General features: G+C 32.9%; 1 protein-coding gene and 1 non-coding gene across 3 annotated transcripts; one reads left to right on the top strand and one right to left on the bottom strand.

Annotated features, from left to right (window-relative positions):
• Nucleotides 1–2,110: 2,110 nt before the first annotated feature.
• LOC150106888 (lysozyme c-1-like) lies at nt 2,111–14,989 on the bottom strand. Of its 2 annotated transcripts, none has more exons than XM_090392794.1 (6): nt 14,844–14,989; nt 13,536–13,720; nt 12,534–12,631; nt 11,496–11,562; nt 10,635–10,710; nt 2,111–2,554 (listed from the first exon to the last, which is right to left on the bottom strand). In XM_090392794.1, exons 2-6 carry the CDS (start codon nt 13,672–13,674, stop codon nt 2,440–2,442), a joined length of 495 nt encoding a protein of 164 aa, XP_090248920.1. In that variant the 5' UTR covers nt 13,675–13,720; nt 14,844–14,989; the 3' UTR covers nt 2,111–2,439. The 2 variants fall into 2 exon arrangements, with proteins under 2 accessions (XP_090248920.1, XP_090248921.1); XM_090392795.1 differs by having other exon boundaries at nt 12,583–12,631.
• Nucleotides 7,546–7,627, top strand: TRNAL-AAG (transfer RNA leucine (anticodon AAG)). The gene has a single exon. It is a non-coding gene; the product is annotated as a tRNA-Leu (tRNA).
• Nucleotides 14,990–23,594: the final 8,605 nt, after the last annotated feature.

The raw sequence follows: 23,594 nt of genomic DNA, 5'->3' as shown, positions 1-23,594 counted from the left end.
TAGAGATAATTTTTTAGTGATAAACAGCAAATTAAATATGCAAATAGACAACAGAATAAGCACTCCTGATACTGCTAATAGGTTTTTATGTTTTAACATCGTCTAAACATAAACTAGCTGGACAAAAGACAGTTTTCAAATTCAGTTTTAACTGATAGATTCGAGAGCTGGATTAGAAAAAATTGTTGATCAAAAATTAGAGGTAACAGATATGAGAATGCTGAGAAAAATGAAGGAAGTGAACAGACAGTATCAGTGGTAGAATCATATTAACGCGGAAGATGGAATGAACTTGACATGGTTGGGATTCAGGAATGGATGAGTAAAGGGTAATCTAAGGTGGTATCGTCACTTAAACAATCAGAATCAGATAGGAAAGATTAGTCTGTTTGATTCTAGGATAACAACGAAATGATCTAGAGGAACGCCAAAGTGGATTAATCCAGTAAGAAATGCATGCCTTAGAAGGAGACCGAAATATCAGACCTCACACTATGGGAGTCACAATTAAGAGACTATTCTGGAGGAAATAGAAAAATGGCGAAAACTCGGAGGAAAAGGGAGAAAAGCATCTGAAAGTCAGTCGCATTATGTTAAACGTAGCGCTGAGTCTGGTTATCATATGCAAATGGGTGATATGCACTATCAGCGGATATGCACATGAGACACTGCGTAAAAGCGGACATTTGCAGTGATCTTCCATTTCGCGTCTAGTGTGAGAACACAACAATTTGCAACTAGCAAAATTCTTGGATATGGCTACCTGAACATAATTTAATCAATGAATTCAGGTGGCGAGCTATCGTAAGACTAGATGGAAGCCAAAGTCAGGAAGAGGTATCCAGATGGGATGGTTGCACGTGAGTTGGTCCGTGGTTCACAGACTCTGGAACCAATTCCAACAGTTCACAAACAGCATTCCAGAGATACAGTGAAGGAAGGCTACGGGCTGCAAAATGCATTTGCGCCCGATATCTCGATTGTCTGCTCGCCAAAGCAAGATTGCTATCCTAACTCAGCTAAGATCTGACCTCGCGTCAGCTACAGAAACATTGGTATCTACTTCCGCTGTACGAAGAAGGCTTCACGAAGGTGGTGTGTATGCGAAACGATCGGTAGTCTGCATTCTCCCATCTCCAGGCCACAAGAAAGAACATTGTTTGGAATGGGCCAGGCTCCGCATCAACTGGCCCCAAGATCAGTGGTGGTCAGTATTGTTTATAATCGTGTCCCGATTTCCTCTACAAACCGACCAGTCGTGTTGTTATTTGGAAAGAACCGGGGACACGTTATCATCCCTCTAACATCCATGAAAGGGACACTTATGGTGGAGGTAGTGTAGTAGTTTGGGGAAGCATCTCGTTGGGTGGGTGCACCGACTTGTATGCGCACCACGAATGCTTCAACTTATAGAGACGAGATGATCCTAGAACTTTATGTTCGTCTATATGTGGGTGCAATAGAGGAGGTGTTTACCTTACAAGAAGATAATGCTCATCCTCATTGAGTTAAGGTCGTGGAACAATATCTACAAAAAGAGCCTATCGTGAGTATGAACTGGGCAGCTAGATCATTACCAACTTAAGCTCCTGGACACCGTTATAAACGGTATGAAAGATTGTTGCGTGTACTGTATTGCTGTGAGAGGGGACCACATTTTTAATGAGGAAATCTGACAATCTCATTTTGATCTCTTGTTTTTGTCCTCAATTGCTACAGAATTAAACTATTTACTTACAATTTGTATGGGTGTTTCTTTTACATCTCATATCATGCTAGTTTTCAACAAACTGCATAAAAATTCATGACACGATCTATGAGTTTATCACGATTTTTCTCTTTGTTCCTTAATTTATTGAAACTAGTGTACTATTAGTATTTCCACTTAATATTTATTTACTTTCGGTAAACCTAATGCATGATGAATGATGATTTTATATGATAATAATTGGTTCATAAATATTACACCAGCTTTACTTATTTATTTACTGATTTATTTTTGGTTCTTTTGCACAAACATCTGATGATGTGTCTCTGGGAAGAAAAAAAAACATTTTTTTTTGAAGTAACACATCTTGTGTTTCAAATTGATAGTAAATGAATCAAGGACTCTGAATATAGTATTTTTTATGCATTTTCACAAATACATCGCTTACATGAAATAAACACGATCAGAGGCATAATATTAATATGACAAAATGTTCAACAATAAAATGAAAGCAAAAGATATAAATAATGCTTTTATAGAAATATGCATTTCAATTTCCATAGTTAATATACAGAAATCTGCGTATATAAAATATATATTAACATAAAGTATATTAATTTTAATAAAAATGACAATAAAATATATTGCTCTCTATTGTCATTCAACGCATACAATATTATCAGTAGTCACACTGCTGTGTTCTTTGATAATAAGAACATTTTCTATTTGCTTCAAAGTTCTGTTATTTCAGTAGAATTCAGCGAAGTCTTGTTGCTATTGAAATCACATCCTTCAGTGTAAATTGCATTATTTTTGTTTTCGCAGTGATACCACCAGTGGCCTTCCCTGTAAAATTAAATTAAAATGGTCAATTGCAAATTGACGATGATGATGATACTAACAGCAATACAGATCAAGATTAAGATTTAAATTGTTACATGTAACGTTTTTCCTGATTTAGAATATTGAATTGTGTTTTTATTCTTATAACTGAAATAAATATTTTTTCCAACTGAAAAAAAAAAAATATTATTATTATATTATTAAAAATAATATAATAATATAAAATATATAAAAATAATATACAAGTATATTATTTTTTATATATTTTTAATAATAAAAAATAATATATATAATATAATAATATAAAAATTATTATTAAAAATAAAAATAAAATAATAATATATATATATATATATATATATATATATATATATATGAACCACTGCCAATACAGCAACAAATTAATATGCAATAGCTAATGAATATCATCCTCAGATAAGTTGAGCACAAGCTTCAAGGATTCATGCAGTTTATATCATGTCCAGAACCAATATTATGAAAAATAAGAAAACATTTCACTCATTGTAAATATAGCATTATAAATATGTACTTAAAAATGCAAATTGCAACATTATTATTGTCATTTATATAGATTTATATAAAAACTATTGACATTTTGTGCTGAAGCTTTTGAGTGAGCATAAATTGTAATAATATTAATAATATGTTGAATTATTTTAAAATTTAAATAATGTGTATATATAATCATGATAATAAACTTTATCATTCGTCGAATTATTATTATTTATCTATATTTATTTTTTTATTTATAATATTTATATATTATATCTCACCCAGATAATTCTAACCGAGATAATCCATTTCGAGATAATCAGATTTAGAAGAGTAAATAACGCATAGATCAATATTTTCTCACAGAATTCCTTTGGTTGACTTGTAGAATAAAAGGTTAAAACATCAGAACATTTTGCAGAAAGTGTGATGTAGTTTGAGGATATAAAATTGTCATGTTTAACTCACTCAGACTTACTGAGTTTTTATTATTATTATTATTATTATTATTATTATTATTATTCAGTTCATTAAGAAACAAACTGATGAGATAGAATTTTCTATTTCTTTACAACACATCAAATATTTAACCATTTTGTCAATTTAAATCATTTAACAAATAGCTGAAACTCACAAATGAAAATAAAATTATCTTTTATCTGGTAAAATTAATTTTGGCAAACAATGATAGTGCCATCTCATAAGATAGCTGTGAAAAATGTGACAGCATTAAAAAATAAGCGATAATAATAAATGATCATTATAATGTAATAAAAAAAAATCAGCTAACGCCTTTTTTTTATTTCCGTATATATAGGGAGTAGGCGAGGCCGTTTTTAGCCCTATTTAACTTTTGGAGACTGAGTGGGCAGTTCAATCTCCACTGGTACCCAATCAGACATAGCTTGCCCAAGGCTATCACTAATTAAGCGGCACGCAGTGAAGAGTGACGGCTCAACAAGTGCCGCCATCTCGTGGTCCCTAACCCTAACACTTGTATTTTTAATGTCTGAAATAATGTGGGTTCTACGGTCGATTTTCTTCAGTTTACGGGACGAAAAAACCAAAGGTCAAGCGCCGTGGTATGCAAACGCCACATCCACTGAGCTACACATATATGTTTTAATATATTTTAAGTATATATTAAAACACAAATTATTTATTATATATTAAACATAAATTATTTATTATATATTAAACATAAATTATTAATTATATATCATTAATATTATTATTTATATATCAATTATATACTAAATATAATTTTATAATAAAATATATTACTTATTAAACAGTAAATCGAATGAAATATAAAAAAAAATCCATAAATGAAGTTAAGTCGTCTGCGGCAAGGAACTTTTTCCAAGACAGTAGGTGGCGCGCATATCACGATTTGCTCACTTCTAATGTGGGTAAAAAAAAAAAAAAAGGCATGCAACAAATGGCATCATATCTTTTATAATATTTAAATAAAAATCAAAGCTTAAGTTCAATAATATCTGAAAATCCGCACTTTAATTATGCCCACAAAAAATGCAACTGGTATTCTGAAACTTATTTCAATTATTAAAAAACGAAATACTCATGACAGCAGAAAATTATCATAAGTATTTTACGCTGTCACTCAGGATTGTCAGACGGCGCCAGAGCGACCCAGAAATAGTTGACTGAATAGTAATCTCAACAAGTAAATGTCGTCTGCTGATGCAAAATAGACCTCATTATCAGCACACAAACGGTACAAATTAGGTAACGATGGTTAACACAAAGTTAATACTTGTATTTAGTATACATATGCTCAAGTGTCCCAGAATAATACTTTTAAAAACATTATCTATTTTAAAAATAATATAAAATAAAATAAAATAATAATAATGATAATTTTTTTTTTCAAAGTAAAAGAGAAAATATCATTAAATGTGCATCTAAAAGATATGTGTAGTAGTCATAATAATTATTTGATTAATTAAGTAATAGCGTTAATGCATGCATACTTTGCACGTCTAATTATTTGACAGAATCTATTATTTTTCAGAAAATGAAATAAGGAAAAAATGTTCAAGTTTACAATTAGTTGAATACACTTGATTAAAATAAATAAGCTGTTTACATCAGTTTTCACAATAATACGTCTTAAATAAAGTCATGAAATAATGTAGAATCTTCAACATTGATTATCGAAAAAGGCTTCTGAGCCGGCACGTAGTAAACATCCTTTGCAAATAAATAATTCAAAGGAAATGTATTGTTCAACAAATTTGAGATAGTAATAATACCTGTTTCTCAGCATTAAGATTTTAGAAGGGTTTTGCAAGTTTTTTTTTTTATAAAATATAATTGCAAATTTATTATGCTGTAAAATTTTTTTCTTATAAATTAGAAAAATCTGAGAAAAAAAATAGTTACCGTAAAAATTTTGAAAATCCTTTTTATAATAACTATCAATATAAAAAGAGAGAAATCATGTAATAAAAAATATAATTAAAATTAAATAAGTGTCATGATTATTATTGATATCGTTAGCAGATAAAGCCTGGTGGGTTTCTGTTTTTTTTTTTTTTTTTTTTTTTAAACTTTGTACTCTGTGCGCCTCAAATGTCAAACTTTTTCTGCCATTTTTTATTCAACTTAAAATGTTAAACTTTTCTCTGTCGCTTAAACAAGAAATTTCACGGCATTACTGTCCAATCACAGATCCAAGATCCACAGCTGGCGACGTGCCAAGAAGAGTCAATTCATGTTGAAGGGGAGAAAGGAAAAAGGCGATGTATGAATTCGTTACCAACACGCGAAACCACTTGCATGAACGTCAAATTTTCCAACTGTTATACAAATAAAATAGTCACCACATTAAAAACTTCAATGTTCATAAAATGAAAGTTAATTTTCAAACGTATAATAATAAACAACTCATCCCACAAGACGGATTGATTACCCTATTATCGGAATGGATTCTCCTTCTTCTGACATGCGCAGAAGTGTCGAAAGATCTCGCATCTATGGGCATACAGTACTATTAGTTCGCCCACCGATTTGAGGTCCCTCGAAACTACTGCGCATGTCAGAAAAAGGAGAATCCATTCCGATAATAGGGTAATCAGTCTGTCTTCTGGGATGTAATAATAAACAAACTGAGTTTGTTTATTATTACAGGTCGGAAAATTTAGCTTTACTTTTACGAACATTGCTGTTTTTAAAGTGTAACTATTTTGCTTGTATAACAGTTGGAAAAATGTACGTAGAGTGTTAATACGTGCAAATACTGCGTTCTGCATAAAACAATGTCACTTCGCTCCATGATAAGTTTCCTTTTATTCCAGGACTTTTTAAAACAAAATCCGATTTCGTGAAGTATTTTCCTTAAAGTTTCTCTTTTCCAAGGAAAATTAATTTTTTCTTTAAGCACAGGAATCAATTTCGGAACAGTTGGCACTCTGTTCTCGAATACGTAAAATTCGTGAATAGCTCTTCTTATAACGTCTACATCAAAATCATTCAAAGCTACGGTTTCGATGGTTTTCTTTCTCTGGCGCTTTTTTTTTTTTTTTTTTTAGGAGATTTAAATTTTGGCTTACCTTCACCTTTTGATTTCCTACGAATTCTTTTAACAGTCGACCCCGATACCCGCAATTGCACTTGCACGTTTTATGACTTGAGAAAGGGGAACAAGAAGACGGCCTTCTGACGATTCTTTTTCGCAGAATGTCAGCACATTATTCAATATTCTTTTGCAAGAGCTAAAACGTTTAACAACTGAAACGTTTAACAACAGAACTTGTTGACTGTACTGGATCCATCATACAAATTAATAATAAAAAAATAATGCAAAAAGAGAACAACAAAAATCAAGCTAGTACTAGTACAGCGACAGACAAGAAAGCACGTGATTTCGCATGTTGGCGACCAATTCGTACAATCCTTCATTTCTTTCTCCCCTTCAGCATGAATCGACTATTCTTGGCACAAAGCCAAGAAGGGACCTAGAAGTGGTGGGCGAACTATACAGTGGTGGTCACATTCCTAAATCGCATGGCTAAAGTAAAACCTTCGAGCAGTCTTCGCATTTTCGAAGAAACTCCCCGTCATCTTCAAAAAAAAGTATATATATATTCGTTGTTCCCACTGTAAAGGAGTGCACAAATTACTACAAAGCAAGCTAAGCCTAAATAATTGTATTATCTATCAATCGAATGTACTTTCCAAACATTGTCAATTATTCGTATTGACAAACCATTTCCGTAGAATTCATTCTGTCAATTAGGAACTATGCTCACTCTCTTGCTAATCGATTCTCTCCTCCCCTCTCTATCTGTCCATCTATACAAGCCAAAATAAGACAATGGAACAACAACAATAATAATAACTACTTACTCTGCATAATAATAAACACTTCAGTCTGTCTGCAAATATTAATAAAGCAAAACAGTTATACTCGACTTGTGCAATTCTATATAATGACTAATGCAGAATCCCCAAAGAAAGGTAGGGTGGCCGAGCGGTCAAAGGCGCTGGTTTAAGGCACCAGTCTCTTCGGAGGCGTGGGTTCGAATCCCACACCTGCCAAGGGTATGAATTTTTTTCTTCTTTCCTCACGGTACCAACCTACCATAGGTTTTGCAATTTCTCATCTGCTAATAGAATTTCCCTCATGTGTGTGTGTGCTGCCTGCTGAAGTACAATGTGGACTAATCATTTTTAGAAGTCACACTGGATTTCAACTCAAAAAGTATTTGTGTCAATGGCGAGTGATTTGCTAGATTTCATAACTAATCAACTGATGTGACTTTCAAACATTTTATGAAGAAGGATCGAATTTGCGTGCCAAAGGTTTACTTAAGCACCCGTTTACGTTGTTACGTTGTTCATAACGTACTTGAGTATGCCAAGGAGCAACAAATATGCCGATGACTTGCTTAGAAAGACACCTTTATTATGTGCAGGTTAAATTCAATCTCTTTCTCTATATTTTGACATTAGTTGCATTGCTAATTTTCAGCACAGTACTGGTAATCAATGGAATTTAGATAACCTTGTCAACTTCAAAAAAAAAAAACTGTTCTTCCAATCTTACCCTGGACACTACTCAAATCTCTATTCAAGATGAGATTTATCTTCTATAACTCTAAAGTCAAATTTCTCTTGGCACAAACATATCACTGATATTGCCTCCTCTGCATTCAAAAAATTAGGCTTTCTTGTTTGCTCGAGGCGTTACTTTAATTCTAAACAACTCCTAACCCTATACAAATCACAAATCTGCTCGACCATTGAACACGGCTCTCAAATCTTGGATGGTACCCCTTAATACACTTCACTCACTTTTGCACAGGCGTTCAGTTTCTGCATCTTGCATCTCCTATAAATACTTGTATTCTCCCATCTGTCCAAACGCGTGCAACAACTGACCAACACTCTCTCACAATTCAACTCCAAACCCATAGAACAAATTTCTCCTCTTGTTCGTTCGTCGCTTCCACTGCTGCCCTCTGGAACAGTCTACAACCACATGTGGGAAACCCACAGCTTTTCGATTCAAATGTGAAGAAGTTCCTTATTGCCCATCTACGGTACGAATGAACTGCGGGTTGATCAACCTCTTGTGGATGGATTCTCCATAGAAGGCAGCAAAATAATTGTAGGCATCCACAAGAAAAGGTTGTCAATAATCATAAGATATTTAGTGATAAACTTTAAACCATCACAATTAGGTATCTCCCGAGGTGAGCTCTGAACTGTAGTAGAAGAAACTAGAAGAGAGAGGAAATCTACAAACTGGGGAGCGCATATGAAAGAAACATACAAATATATGAATATTTGTATGTTTCATATATTCGCAAATCAAAAGAAAGAAAGCTAGATTTCAAGTAAAAGAAACAAGAATTGCATAGCCATCCTCCACCCTTGAACTGGGCACATTAAAGTATTAAAAAAAAAAGTAATTTCAAAATTTCTCAAGATGGGAAGATTTGAAATTTCTCAAACTTTAAAATACTAATCTAAGACACTTTAGCAGGATTAGAGTAAAAAAAAGTTGAAATTAACCCTTTTTTAAAATAGTTTATGTCGTATCAATCACATACACAACAGAATGTGAAACTATAGCACATCAGTACGAAGTCGAGGACTTAAAAAAAAAAAAAAAAGAGAGAATTTGACAGGATTCAAACGCACTGCCACCTATCTCTCTGGGGTGTGACTAATAATATCAAATGATAGAAACGGTGGCTAGTTGTGTGTGTGGGGGGGGGGGGGGGGGAGAGGCATGGGCGCATGTGTCTTTAACTGTATTTTATGTGTCATCAGGTGTCCTGGGAGAGCAAAGGAAAACAGAGCCTTTGCTCAGACTCCAAGAACCACGTGTCTCAAATTTTATTTTCTCTATAATAAACTGTTTAAATTTTTGTGGCTATTTATAATTATTGATCTACCCACTCTAGTAGTAAAGGACAACTGTTTTGCAGCTTTGTTTTAAAGGTATTTTAACAAAGCTGCAAACTTAATCTAAGGACTCTCGTCAAATCATTTGACCAGGTATTTGTATAGCTAAATAAAACACCTGTCAGAAAACAACTGAGAAGTGGAAGAATGTATTATAAGGAAAAGTAGTGAAGTAGAACAGAATCTTTTACCTTTAAAAAAAGATTCTATTCTAAGTAGCTGAATTTTGAATAAAAAAGATACAAATAATGATAGCCATGCAAAAATGGTGTTACAGATTGACTTTAATGTCCACACTGCGCACTTATACGAAGATAAAAAAAAGTTCAACTGATTTTATTCTAGATTAGTTTTGTAGTTCTTGTTTTGTTAACGTAATAATCAATAATATTTAAGAAACACAAAAACGAAACACATTCTTCCTATGCTTTTATTAACCCTTTACTTATAAGCTTTAATGATCCCACTAGTTTGCTATCTTCCTTATTGGTGTGTTTGTTTTAGTAGGAAGAGATCGTTTTCGCCACAATCATCGCATATTCGAGATTTCAATTACGCTTCTCTGGTCAGGATTTGCAAACAAGGAAAGCATTTTCACTGATTCACTTGCAATGGCGTTAATTGGTCAGTTCTGTGTTACGTACTTCACAATGTATTTTCATGGAAGAGACGGTAAGCAGTGGGCTGTTATTTTCTGTGAAACAAATGACACAACCCACCGAAGAATTCAAATAAAAGGGAGAAACTTAACTTAGTTTAAAATGTTGATTTCAGTTTTTATGTTACTTATTTTTCAATTAAAAATAATTTATCTGATCATCTTTTATTTCTTGTGTTCTCGATTTTCAAACTCGCCATTCAAAACGTCATTGAAATCTACAATGAGACTTTTGAATTTTTCTTTCTATAAACAAGTGTAGTTGACGCCATCTGCTGGAACAATTTTGACTTTAATTCGCTGCTAAAATAACAAATACTTTTATTTATAGTTTATGGGCGTTTAGATAGATTGGTATCTCTCATAATACCCAATCAATATTTTAAAAAAATCCCAGAGGCAATATTCAGACTAAAAGCAATTAATGATATTAAGAAAATAAATAAATAAAATAAACGTATACTTAGAACTCACCAAGCAGAAAATCCTCGCAGTTCATGTACATATTTTGCACACTGAACGTCATCCCATATATCATCATCCAACATATCTAAAAAAGAAATGAACAAGTACTGTCGATAGACTCCAACTAGAAACCATTAAAACATTACTTTCGGCTTAAACTACTGCATAAAAAAATTCGCTAACGCTTTTTATTATCCTTATCGAAAGAAGCAGGGCTGCTTTAGCCCTATCTTTTGGAGACTGAAGAGCTAGTTCAGTCTCCATCCTCCACTTGTAGCCAGTTAAAGATAACAGGCCCAAGATTATCATGCGTTTAAGCGACATCCGGCGAAGAGACGGAGAACAAGTATCGCCATCTCTGGAGTATCTAACCCTAACACAATATATTATTGTCTGAAATAGTGTGGGCTCTATGGTCGCTTTTCTTCAATTTACGGGTTGAAAAATCTGAGTTACAGGGAGGGAAAAAAAACTTGCCCTGTCCGAGATCGGCTTACTTTGAAACGGTCGATAAAAGGCTCAAAAAGAGTTCCTCTAGTCGGCGAGTATACTTGAACCTAGGTCGTCTGCATATTAGTATGTCAAATTAATTTTAAGTATACATTTGAGCAAATTTGATCAAATAAAAAAATTACAAATTTGAAAATGGTAAGTTAAAATGTGTAAATTTTAAAATAGTATAATAACATTCAAAATGAAATAACATTAAGAAATTAAAGTAATCAATGATAACAATATTATAATATCATTATATAAAAATAAAAGTGAAAGAGAATATCTATTTTAAGACATTTTAAGTACAGAAATTAATATCTGAAACAATATATTGCGTTTGATTATATAAAACGTATTTCTAAAAAATAAACACACCTTCACAATTCGCGTTGCAGATGTTTTCTTCGTGTTCCTCTGTCCAACACCAGTGAAGATTATTGAGCTGAAAATTATACAATTTAATATAAAAAATTACAAATTTACAGGATAAAATGTATATGTATAATTAAAATGTTTTAATATTATTAAAATGTTTTAATATTATTAAAATGTTTTAATATTATTAAAATTAAAATGTTATTCAAATGTTTTAATATTATTAAAATTAAAAAATATTATTCAAATGTTTGAACATTATTAACATGTTTTGAATCTTAGCTTTATAAATTGTAGCCCATGAATAAATTATGGTTCTTTTATTTCAAGAGGCATTAGAAAAACAATTGACATTGTCTCTCTTTTGACTTCTAGTCAACTATATGAATAATAGATGGCGCCAACTGATAACTTTTAGCAAACTATCAGGGTTACTGTAAATGGTTTACTTTTATTTGTTACTAACGTATATTTATTAGAGTTAAAATAAAGTAAAGATAAGTCATTTTCATTAAATCTAAAAAAATAAATAAAATGTACAAATTTTAATATTTTTTTCTAAATAGTTCCCTTTCTTTTCCGCGTACTTGTTAAAAGGGAATTTCACTTCACAAGCTCATTAATATTTTTCATCAAGACGTCTTTTGGCTATTACTGCAAAAAAATAGTGTGAATTTTATTTATCTTTTTTTTTTAGAAGACTAAAATGGTAATAAGTGCTTCTGGCAGGGCAACGAATGTAGATGAGTGATGAAGAATTTCATATATAAGTTCCTGTATTCTTTGATGAGATAAATTATTATTATTATTATTATTATTATTATTATTATTATTATTATTATTATTATTATTATTATTATTATTATTATTATTATTAAATTTGAAACTAAAAATGCAAGTGAATTGAAGAGGAATAACAATGAAGTGAAACACCAGCTTAACCTTGTCATTATACAGTATTACTTCATGTTGTAGGATCAGAGTTTGTTACACAGGACAAGAGTATAATTCAACAATTTAAATCTTTGGTTGAATTACCTTAAAGAGGCCAAAGCTGACGGTCATATCATGTATATTATTCACAAACCTGGAATCCGTTGAGTATGAATCATTATCATTTCGTAGAATACAGAGCCCTGAAACAAAAAGAAATATATAAACTACAACAAATTGGATAGGATTAATCTTTTCGCTAGAATTACGTATCGTTCAATTTGTATAAATATAATAACTTAATTATGATATACCGCATCTAGCTTTTTGTTAATTCTAATTTTTATAAAATTCCAAAATTATTTAATTTTTTCCTATAAGAAGCCCTTAAAGTTTCCCTAAATGTAAAGCGAATTTATACTGTTGACCACATCCCTTTTGAGCACTCTTCAACATGATGTTCTATTTATATTGTCCTATTATAATCAATGGTACTTGAAAAATTAATAAAAATGAATCAGCTAACACCTTTTATTCTCTTATAGGGAGTGGGCAAGAACTTTTTTTTTTTAACCTATCTGGAAACTGAGTGGGTAGATCAATCTCCACCATTAGCCAATCAAAGACAGCTGGGCCCAAAATTATCACTAATTGCAAGTCGCAATCCATGAAGAGATTGGCACACAAGTGCTGCCATCTCTTGGTACTTAACCCTAACAGGATATAAGTGATAATTAAATGTGGTAACCATATCTCATTATGATCATTTATGATAATTGTGAAGAATCATAATATTATTTATAATTTTGAGCAGTTAATTATGTTTATGTTTGTCAGTTAACCAAGTTCTTATTTACAGTGCTATCTTGATCGCTATACTGTAATTCTGGTATGATAATGAATAAAAAATAAACTTATTTAAATTTAATCAGCTTATTTAAAATATGCTTCCACTCACCCTCACCCCCCCCCAAAAAAAAGCAAGTATAAAAATGATGCGATGTCATAAAAAATCTAAATTGCTCTACCACTCTTGTATAGTGATCTAACTTATCAACTGTATATAATAAGTTTTTATTAGAATAGGTTTACCATCGAAATACTAACAATCTCCGATTGATGATCGGTTGAATCCATGATGATGTATCAAAACCCCAGCGAGCTCACATTTTTCAAACACTTTCTCGTAAGATAGCAGCGCCATCATCAAAACACAACAAATGATAACTATTCCTTTTATCTTCATAAGCCGCTAGAGGGCAATGTTAACAATGCGGATACGAAGGTATCGACTGCAAAAATAAATAAATAAATAAATAAATAATAAAATAAATAAATATTTTAATAATAATAATAATAATATACTTTAATTTTCATGTTAATTTATATTAATATTAATATCATTTAACGAAATTCATTTTATAAGAGATGGATTAAACTTGGGTTCAAATCCTTTGTAGGATGCGAAGAAAATCTTTATCAGGGCTTTTAAAGCAAAGATGACTTAGCTAGTCTAATATGGAGGTAGCAAGGTTTTTCTCCCTTGCCAGAAAATCGGAATTTTTATCTCAGAAATGTAATCTAGGAGAGAACAGCATCATCCCTTACTGTTTGTTTTTCTCTCAAGAAAATGTGCCTCCTATTTCTTGCTCCAAGGAGAGCAGAATCTTTAGTGCATCCCAAGAAGATAAGCTTAAATGAATTAAAAGGGGTTCAAAATAGGAGGCACATTTTCACTTAACCAAATATAAAATTTCTTCGTATCTTTAACACACACACACACACACACACACATAATTATGATTTGAGACGCAGACATTTCACCTTTGAGATTAGATTACAATTTTGCACAGCTGATTGGTTTTTTATTATTATTATTTTTAAATACTGGGCAGGTAAATAGAACTAAATAATGGATAAATAACTAAAGGTTAAAATAAATAAAGAGGCTTATTTTAACAAACGTTTAAAAATATTTTGAATACCTCTAAACTGCACTTTTGAAGGGAAAAAAACGTACAAGTTGCTTTCGATTTCTGAAAGAATGGTTATAATAACGCTAACGTTTAATTAAGGATATTTTCTGTCATTTTTGACGATATTTAGATAATGGTAGACGATAATATAAAAATATGGTTTGTTTTCTTTTAAGATAATGCAAATAACCATTATCCGACTCGTTAAAGTTCCGATAATAATAATATTAATAAGATAAAAACAAAACAAAACAAAATATTTCTATTATGTAAATATTAATATCCACAAGAGAGCGCTTCGGCACGCACTAATAGCTGATAAAAACGGTTATAATGATTTTCTGGGTTCTTGAAATTATAATTAATCTGATAAGCAATTAACGGATTATATCTACTTCTAACATTATCATCAAATTGTAATTATATTATCATTACTCACGTTAATGGAAGTTGTTAAATAAGCTCCAAGAAAACTTTCCGCATGAGTAAACGAATAATGCAATAACATATTTCCTCGCGATAAATATTTAATGGATGCGAAGAAAAGAATCACACACCAAACGACAAACCCAAAGCTAATACCAAGAACGGCGTATCTTGACACCAATAGTGATCGAAGATCGCAGTCATTTCAAACGCAAAATTATCTTTTTGTCTGTTTCATATTATTCGTGGAATTTGCTGAAGGAATTGAAATATGAGAAGTGAACTATCTTATATTTCTATTTCTATTGATTAACTTTTTTTTTTTGAATCTTGTTAATATTAGCAGTCATGTTAATATGTTGAACAAACTCACCGGAAGTCATAGTTATTTTTTTTAACACTAAATGATAATATACAGTAGCTTATAGATTACAACCAGTATATCCAGTTATAACTAAGGTTAGCCAGAATATTAATCATGGAATTATTCTTATGATCAAAGATTATTTGTTATATTTTAAATATAATAAATGAAATAAATTTATAATTCTTACTAATTAAGTTATGTTAAAGAAATATGAAATTTATTTTAACACTTTTTTCAAAATTTTATTTATAAACCATAATCTGAAAAGGATATATAATACTAAAAATAGAATTATTTCGGCACAAATTCTACAAGGATAGATTTCTTAACAGGTTTTCTATTTACATGAGTCTCTTTCAATGTGCCAATGTTGGCTTCGAATAATAGAGTGAAAAAAAAATTAAAACAAAATCTCAGCATTGAATTAGGGAATTAAAACTCCTACCCAATAGATTTCAGCACTGAATTAGGAAATTAAAACTCCTATCCAATAGATTACTTCCGACGTAATAAATCAAGTGTACTATACTAAATTAAGTCTGCTAGTTCATGAGGTTATCTCCCTCACAAATTAATGATTTTGTATTAGGAAAATGGATTTCAAGTTGTTTGACAAAGAAAAATTCACCAGATAGTCCCAGAAGAAATTATATCGACTGTTCTAATAACGATTGGCGAATGTAAGTTACGGTATTTTTTCCCAATGATCGTTTACTCGCGCTGTTTAATTCTATACATAGATACCAGATCATCCACTGGGGAGTAGAAGCAATAGTACTAGTGATCACAGATCATATGGTTGGTGTTGCACAACTAAAGTACATCACGTGGCGACAAACTCCCCTTCCGTATCCTGTTTTGGAGCCAATCTCTTTACAATCTTTAGTGAGTGGGATTCCAACACTTATATTATTATTATACAACTTATAAATTTGGATATTATTTATCTTCTCGCTTTTAGTTATAATTTTGAAAATTGGTATCTATCCGTTAATTCAGTTGTACTAAGGATTACTTTCTGTAGACTTAAGGCTGACGAAAGCATACGGCAAGTAACTGCCACCAACTCGTGTTCCTAATTCTAATTGGTATTATTACTCAAAATAGTGTGAGAGTGATCAATGCTTCTATGTTGGAGTTCAAAATGGGAGTTTCTAAAAGAGGGTGAAAAAAAAAAAACCTCCTACCTGAACCAAGATCAAATAACTCTGGAGCTGGCTCAATTAAAATAATAAAAAATAAAATAAAACACGTAGAAAAAGTTTCTCTAGTAGGTAACTACAATCTGAAGTAATCTAAAATCAAAGTGTCATAAAAAGACATTCCAAGACTACATAGACACCTATTATTACTGCTGATGGATGCTATCAATTCACTTTATAGTGAATTGATGCTATTCACTTCACTTGATGAAATTCACTTCACTTCATTCATTACTTAACAAAAAAAAAAAAAAATCTTTCCCACGTTTCAACATCAGATAAATTTCTCTCTACATTAATCGTACGTTATTGTACGTAGAAGGAAAACTTAAGCCTCTTAAACTTAAAGGTTTTCTATTGTGTCAGGTTACATCAAAGTAGCTAGACGATAATAGAAATTAAAAATAGAAAGATAATGCTACCCACACTAATTACCTAACTGGGATTATAAATTTGATACTTGATTAGGTAAACGAAGCGGAAACTGAGTGAAAAAAAATTATAAACAATAATAAAATATATATTTTTTTTGTCATTCTTTTGTTTACAAACCAAAAATTAATGAAAGAAGATTAACCGATAGTTTAACAAAGTACAAAAATAAAAATTTTATTTTAATAATATCTAAAAAAATTGTTTAAGATGAATCGAATTCTTGAATTAGTTTATATAGCTTTACGAAGACTATTTAATTCATTGTACACTGTGTTTGATCCTCTGGAGCAGACTTTACGGATTTTATAATTATATTAAGTCAAATAATTTTATAATTATATTGTCTCTTCATAATTAAAAGAACTGAAAATTATACAAGTATATGCCCCAACTACGAACCATTCAGAGGAAGAGATGAAGTGCTTAATAGATTTAATAAAGGAAGTGACCACAAACTAGTAAGGAAAAAAGTATGGATCAACAAAAAATGGGAACGAAATAAGCTCATAAGAAAAAAGTCCAATTTAGTGAATCTACAAAACCTCTACCACAATAAAAGTTATAGAGAATCACTCAAAAATGAACTAAAAAAGTTAAACACAACTACTACCATCGACGATGCTAATGAAATCTTAACAAAATCTATCTTGAATTGTGTACTAGAAATAGGAGGTGTAAAAAGGCACCAAAGAGAGGAAAAACTAAGACAGGAAACCTTAGATCTGATGAAGAAAAGAAGAGATATGAAAAGAGATTTGAATGACACCAATAAAATAGAATATGCGGAAATTTGTAAAACTACACGTAAAAGGATGAAACATGAACTTAGATTGTATAATACTAGGAAAATTAAAGAAACAATAGAAAACAATAGCAATATGAAGGTCCTAAGACGAACATTATCAGTTGGAACAAAGGAAATAGCTGCTGTAAGAGGAAAAAATGGTGAACTTATAAACAATAGAGATGCAATAATCAAAAGAATTCAGGAATAATATACTGAACTCTATGAAGAGAAGGACCGAGACATCCAAGAATCGATTATTGATAACTCGAGTGAGGAAGAACATGATGCCCCTGAGATCTTACAAGGTGAAGTGGAAATGGCACTGCGAGAAATGAAGAATGGAAAAGCCCCAGGAGAAGATGGAATTATGGTAGACGTCTTAGAACTGGGAGGAAGTCCTGCAATCAAACAGCTGACTAATCTTTTAATAAATGCCTAAAACAGAGAAAAATTCCAAAAAATTGGAACAATTCACTTCTAATATTAATTTTTAAAAAAGGCAATAAGGAAGAAATTAAAAACTACAGACCTATAAGCCTACTCCCCACCATATATACAGTTTTCACAAAAATTATAAATAATAGAATAAAATCTAAACTAGAGGGAATGCAATCCTGTGAACAAGCTGGATTTAGAAAGAATTACAATACTTTGGACCATATTCACACATTAAGACAGCACATTGAAAAATCAATTGAATAGAATAAACCCTTATGTCTGGCCTACATAGACTATGAAAAAGCATTTGATTCAGTTAAAACATCTGCAACACTAAAAGCACTTGAAACCCAAGGAACTGAGAAACCATATATTGAAACACTAAAACATATTTACAATAATGCAACGTCTGTAATTAAATTATATAAAAACAGTGAAAAGTTCCCAATACAAAAAGGCATCCGGCAAGGCAACACCATATCTCCCAAATTATTTACAGCTGCACTGGAGGAAGTCTTTACAAGCCTTGATTGGGAAACAAAAGGAATAAACATAAATGGAGAAAGGCTGCATCATCTGAAATTTGCAGATGATGTTGTCCTAATAGCAGATAAGCTTGAAGATCTGGAAGAAAAGCTAAATCAGCAAAATGAAGCCTCCAGAGTAATTAGATTAAAAATAAATAGAGAAAAAAAAAGATAAATAAATATATTAACCATAGAACTGTCAAAGTTGAAAACCATGAAATAGAACAAGTTACTTCATATGTATATTTGGGCCAATTGTTATCCTTTGAGGAGTACCAAAGAAAAGAGATTGAACGAAGAATTCACCTTGGATGGATGGCTTATGGGAAAATGAGAGACATATTCAGAAGTGACATCCCTATGAGTCTAAAAGGAAAGCTTTCGACCAGTGCATACTTCCTGTCCTAACATATGGAGGAGAAACATGGACTTTAACAGAAGTCCATGTAGAAGCCCTAAACAAAAAGCTGAGAACAACACAACGTCGCATGGAAGGAAGTATGCAAAAAAAATAACATTTAGAGACGAGAAGACAAATACCTGGATAAAATCTCAAACAGGTGTCATGGATATTGTAAAATACATTAAACAGGCTAAGTGGAGATGGGCTGATCATATTGCCAGATGCAGTGACGAGAGATGGACTAGAAAAACAACAGAGTGGAGACCAATGAATGGAGCAAGACAAAGAGGAAGGCCGAGAAGAAGGTGGAGGGATGAACTGGAACAAATTGCAGGAGTGAGATGGATGGGAGAGGCAGAACACCGAGTGATCTGGAAAACCATGGGGGACACCTTCGTCCAGCAGTGGACAGAACCAAAAGGTTGAAGAAGAAGAAGTGAAGAAGGAGAATTAAGTCAAACGATCAAAGACTAGACTGAGCATGTGCACATTCATGCGTATTCAAATATTAAAGACAAATGTGGCTACGCTAATGACTGCATTCACGACGTCATCACATAAGTAATGTGATGACTTGACCTGAAACACAGACATGTATAGAAGTAAAAACCGAATAACAGACGATCATCTGCACTTTTATGGTGAATTAATATATGAACTTTTAAATCGTATGTTATGTATACAAACCCAATCATCTCATTATTAGACATTTTACATTATAACAGTTAAATTTTGAGGGAAAAAATCGGAAAACCTATTATTTTGTAATTATCGTCATCATCATAAGTTACGTATCCTCGTGCAGGATCTTTATTTCACCGCAGTGAAGAAATCAGTTCATGCTAATTACCTGCGCACATTCCTCAACATAGTTTTCCAAGGTAATTTAAGTCATACTAACTACTATAGTAAAGGTCGTGTATTCTTGGCATTCACCTACGCTATAAAACTTTTCTTTTAGTGTCCAAGGTTTTCTTCGTTTTAAGATTGTACAAAGTAGCACATTTTTATTCAGCCTACATACAAATTCCTGTGCGAATATCCTTGAATAACTTAGAGTGAACCAAGGTGAAAGCAGGGTCGTTGGACCGTCACAAAAGGCAACGACTTTGGCGATTTTGTATATTTTAATCACTCTGTTCGAAATTAACTTCGTGTCTGTGTTTCAAGTCAATGGCAAAATTAAATGAGATCATTGCAAGTCCTTCCTTAATTAAAGATTTAGTAAGACATTCCTGAACTTTCCAATTTAGAGTGAATAAAAACGCTGCCATAGTTTTAATAGAATAATGCAATCAGCTAATTTCTTTAGTAAAGATGTCACATTGTTTGTTTTCATTCCAGCAATGTCAACTCAGGTATATTTATTTTGAATATATAAAGATATCAATATTAGTTTATCAGGATAAAGTGAACAATTTTTATAAAAATTAATGTTAAAAATTATATTGTTAAAAAAATATATTTGCTTTTTTATTGTTACTTAAAAATTTCAATTAAAAATTAATTTTAATAATACAGTAAAATATAGAATATATATAATGCTTATATTAGGTATTGAAAGTGCATGGTGTAAGCCGAGAGATGGGATCTGAATCCAATATCCTTGGAGGGTAATGGATGGCAATGCTGTAGATAATGAAGTTCTAACCGAGGCTCGGCTATTGCTGTTACTCTCCTGCCATGATCAGAGCTTTAATTGCTTAATAACACCTTATCCATACACTGTCCTCTACAGATAACGGGGAAGATGAAAAGCATTCTTGCTTCGCCCCTTTAAGCCAGTTCTTATAAGGATAAGGTGAAAGCCGAAGCTATAGCAAAAAATTTAGAAAAACAGTGTAGCCCTTCGTACAAAAATCTAAATTTCAATCATATTTACAAAGTCCACCGGCACGTCAGACACGCGTTAAAACGGCCTGATACCTGTACCAGCCAACTCACACCTACTTCCCCAGCTGAAATTTACGACATCATAAAGAATTTAAAGAATAAAAAAGCTCTAGGGCCTGACGGCATCTCCAACAAAGTTATTAAACTGCTACCCCGAAAGGCCATCGTATATCTCACAACAATAATAAATGCTATTATTGTTGTGAGATATACGATGTTCAGGTTTAAGTGCTTCCCCTCTGCATGGAAGTTGGCAGACGTAGTTCCCATATACAAGCCGGGCAAGGATCCTCAGCAACCTCAAAGTTATCGTCCCATAAGTCTGATTTCTAATTTGGGCAAAATAGCAGAAAAAGCTATTCTTTCCAGAATTCAACTTTCAGTAAAAAAATTAAACATCCTTCCTTCAGAACAGTTTGGTTTTCGCCAATTTCACAGTACCACCCAACAAATTCATAGACTAAGAGAATTCATTATCACAAGTTATAATTGGCATCAATACACTGGAGCAGTTTTTCTTGATTTAAAGAAGGCGTTTGACAAGTTATGGCACTTTGGACTACTATACAAGTTGATTTTAGCTGGCATTCCATTAGATCTAGTTCAAATTATAAAGTCATTTCTTAGTGACAGACGAATGCAAGTCAAACTAAATGATATATTATCTACCCAACGACGCATCTTGGCAGGAGTTCCTCAAGGGTCCCTTCTGGCACCGATACTTTTCACGATTTACATGGTGGACATTCCGCACAATCCAGTGTCATCCATCATTGCCCTATACGCAAACGACACAGCTATACTAGCCAGATCTATTAAACCACACCTTGTCACCAAGAAACTGCAAGAAAACCTGCAGAGATTAGAGCACTGGTTCTCGGAATGGAGACTGCAAGTAAATCCTCAGAAGAGTATTGCCATGCTCTTCACTAAAAACTCAATATTCTCCAAAGATGATATCTTCCTATTTAATACCAAGATTCCCTGGAAAGCAGAAGCCAAATATCTGGGTGTACTGCTGGACAGAAAACTAACTTTCAGTTCACATATAAAAGCCTCATGTACAAAAGCATCAAGAGTCATTGCACAGCTCTACCCTCTTATCAATAGGAATAGCAAGCTGGATACCAAAATAAAACTGCTCCTTTATCAACTGTTGATTCGACCCATTATTACTTACGCGTCCCCAGCCTGGAGTCACACCTCAAGTACAAATATCCTCAAACTACAGAAAGCAAAACAAATGTCTCCGCATGATATTAAACGCACCATGGTACGTCAGAAATGTCCAACTTCACCGGGATACAAATATCCCCTACATCTACTCTTTCCTGCCGTCTTCAGCAGTGAAGTTCTTCTCAGTGTCCTCTTCGCATCCAAATGAATTAGTGCAACAAGCAGCCAATTATGATGAAACAGACTTCTCAAAATATAGGAGACCGAAGGCCATCCTACTTCCAAATGAAGATCTCTGAATCGCACCCACTCAGGCAGAGCTCTTAGCTCATAAACTTTTCCTCACACAGTAATCCTTATCAGATAGCAGGGAATAAAAATGCTTTTTGCTTCGCCCTTATAGTCAGCAACGTCTTGCGTCTTGCGGTGAGATTCCCCCAATACTTTTCACAACTTACATTTCAGATATTCCTCTCAACCCAAAAACTACTACGCCTCTTTATGCCGACGACACCGCTATTCTAGCTAGATTTCTCAGCCCTCACCTAGCAGTCACTAGACTCCAAGGAAGTATCAATGAGCTAGCAAACTGGTTCACCAACTGGAGAATTCAAGTAAACCCCCTCAAAAGCTCAGCCATGATGTTTTCATGAAGAAAGATCTGCAGCAAAGAAGACATCCTGCTCTCTGGTCAAAAGATCCCATGGCATTCAGAGACCAAATATCTTGGGGTATTGATGGATAAGAAACTCCTTTTCAACAAACACATCAATCTCGTTTGCTCCAAATCTTCCAAAGTCATAGCTCAGCTCTACCCATTGATCAACCGCAAGAGCAAATTGAACCTACGTAATAAATTGCTTCTTTACCGGATGGTAATACGTCCAGTCATTACCTACGCCTCACCAGCATGGAGTCACACTTCAAGATCAAACATTTCAAAATTACAGAGAATCCAAAACAAATACCTTAGGATGATCCTGGATGCACCGTGGTTCATCAGAAATTCACAAATTCACCGAGAAACCGGCACTCCATACATCTCCTCTCTTCTTCGTGATCTTGCAGAAAAATTCTTCGTGAAGTCAAGTTCACATTCAAACCCACTAATCGTGCAAGCTGTCAATTATAATGAGACTGATTACTACAAACACAAAAGACCGAAGGCTATTCTTCTCTCAACTGATCATAGCTAACACTACTGCCCTCAGAGGGCGAGCTTAATTGCTCACAAATCTCCCATTCCCAAATAACTGTCATTACAGATAAAGGGGAATATGAAAAGCACTTGTGCTTCACCCATCCTGTCAGTAACGTCAATGGTCAATGGTGAGATGCGGTGATTGATTCATTCAATCCAATACCCTTGGAGGGTAATGGATGGCAATGCTGTAGCCAATGAAGTTCTAACTGAGGCTCGGCTATTGCTGTTACCCTCCTGCCATGATCAGAGCTTTAGTAGCTCAATAACACCTTATCCCTACACTGTCCTCTACAGATAACGGGGAATATGAAAAGCATTATTGCTTCGCCCCT

Source organism: Typopeltis vanoorti, chromosome 5, assembly GCF_054136105.1.
Source record: "Typopeltis vanoorti isolate ZY-2024b chromosome 5, IOZ_Tvanoo_1.0, whole genome shotgun sequence".
Taxonomy (NCBI): domain Eukaryota; kingdom Metazoa; phylum Arthropoda; class Arachnida; order Uropygi; family Thelyphonidae; genus Typopeltis; species Typopeltis vanoorti.
The sequence above is the reverse complement of the archived record's forward strand: the minus strand, read 5'-3'. Positions and strand labels throughout refer to the sequence as shown.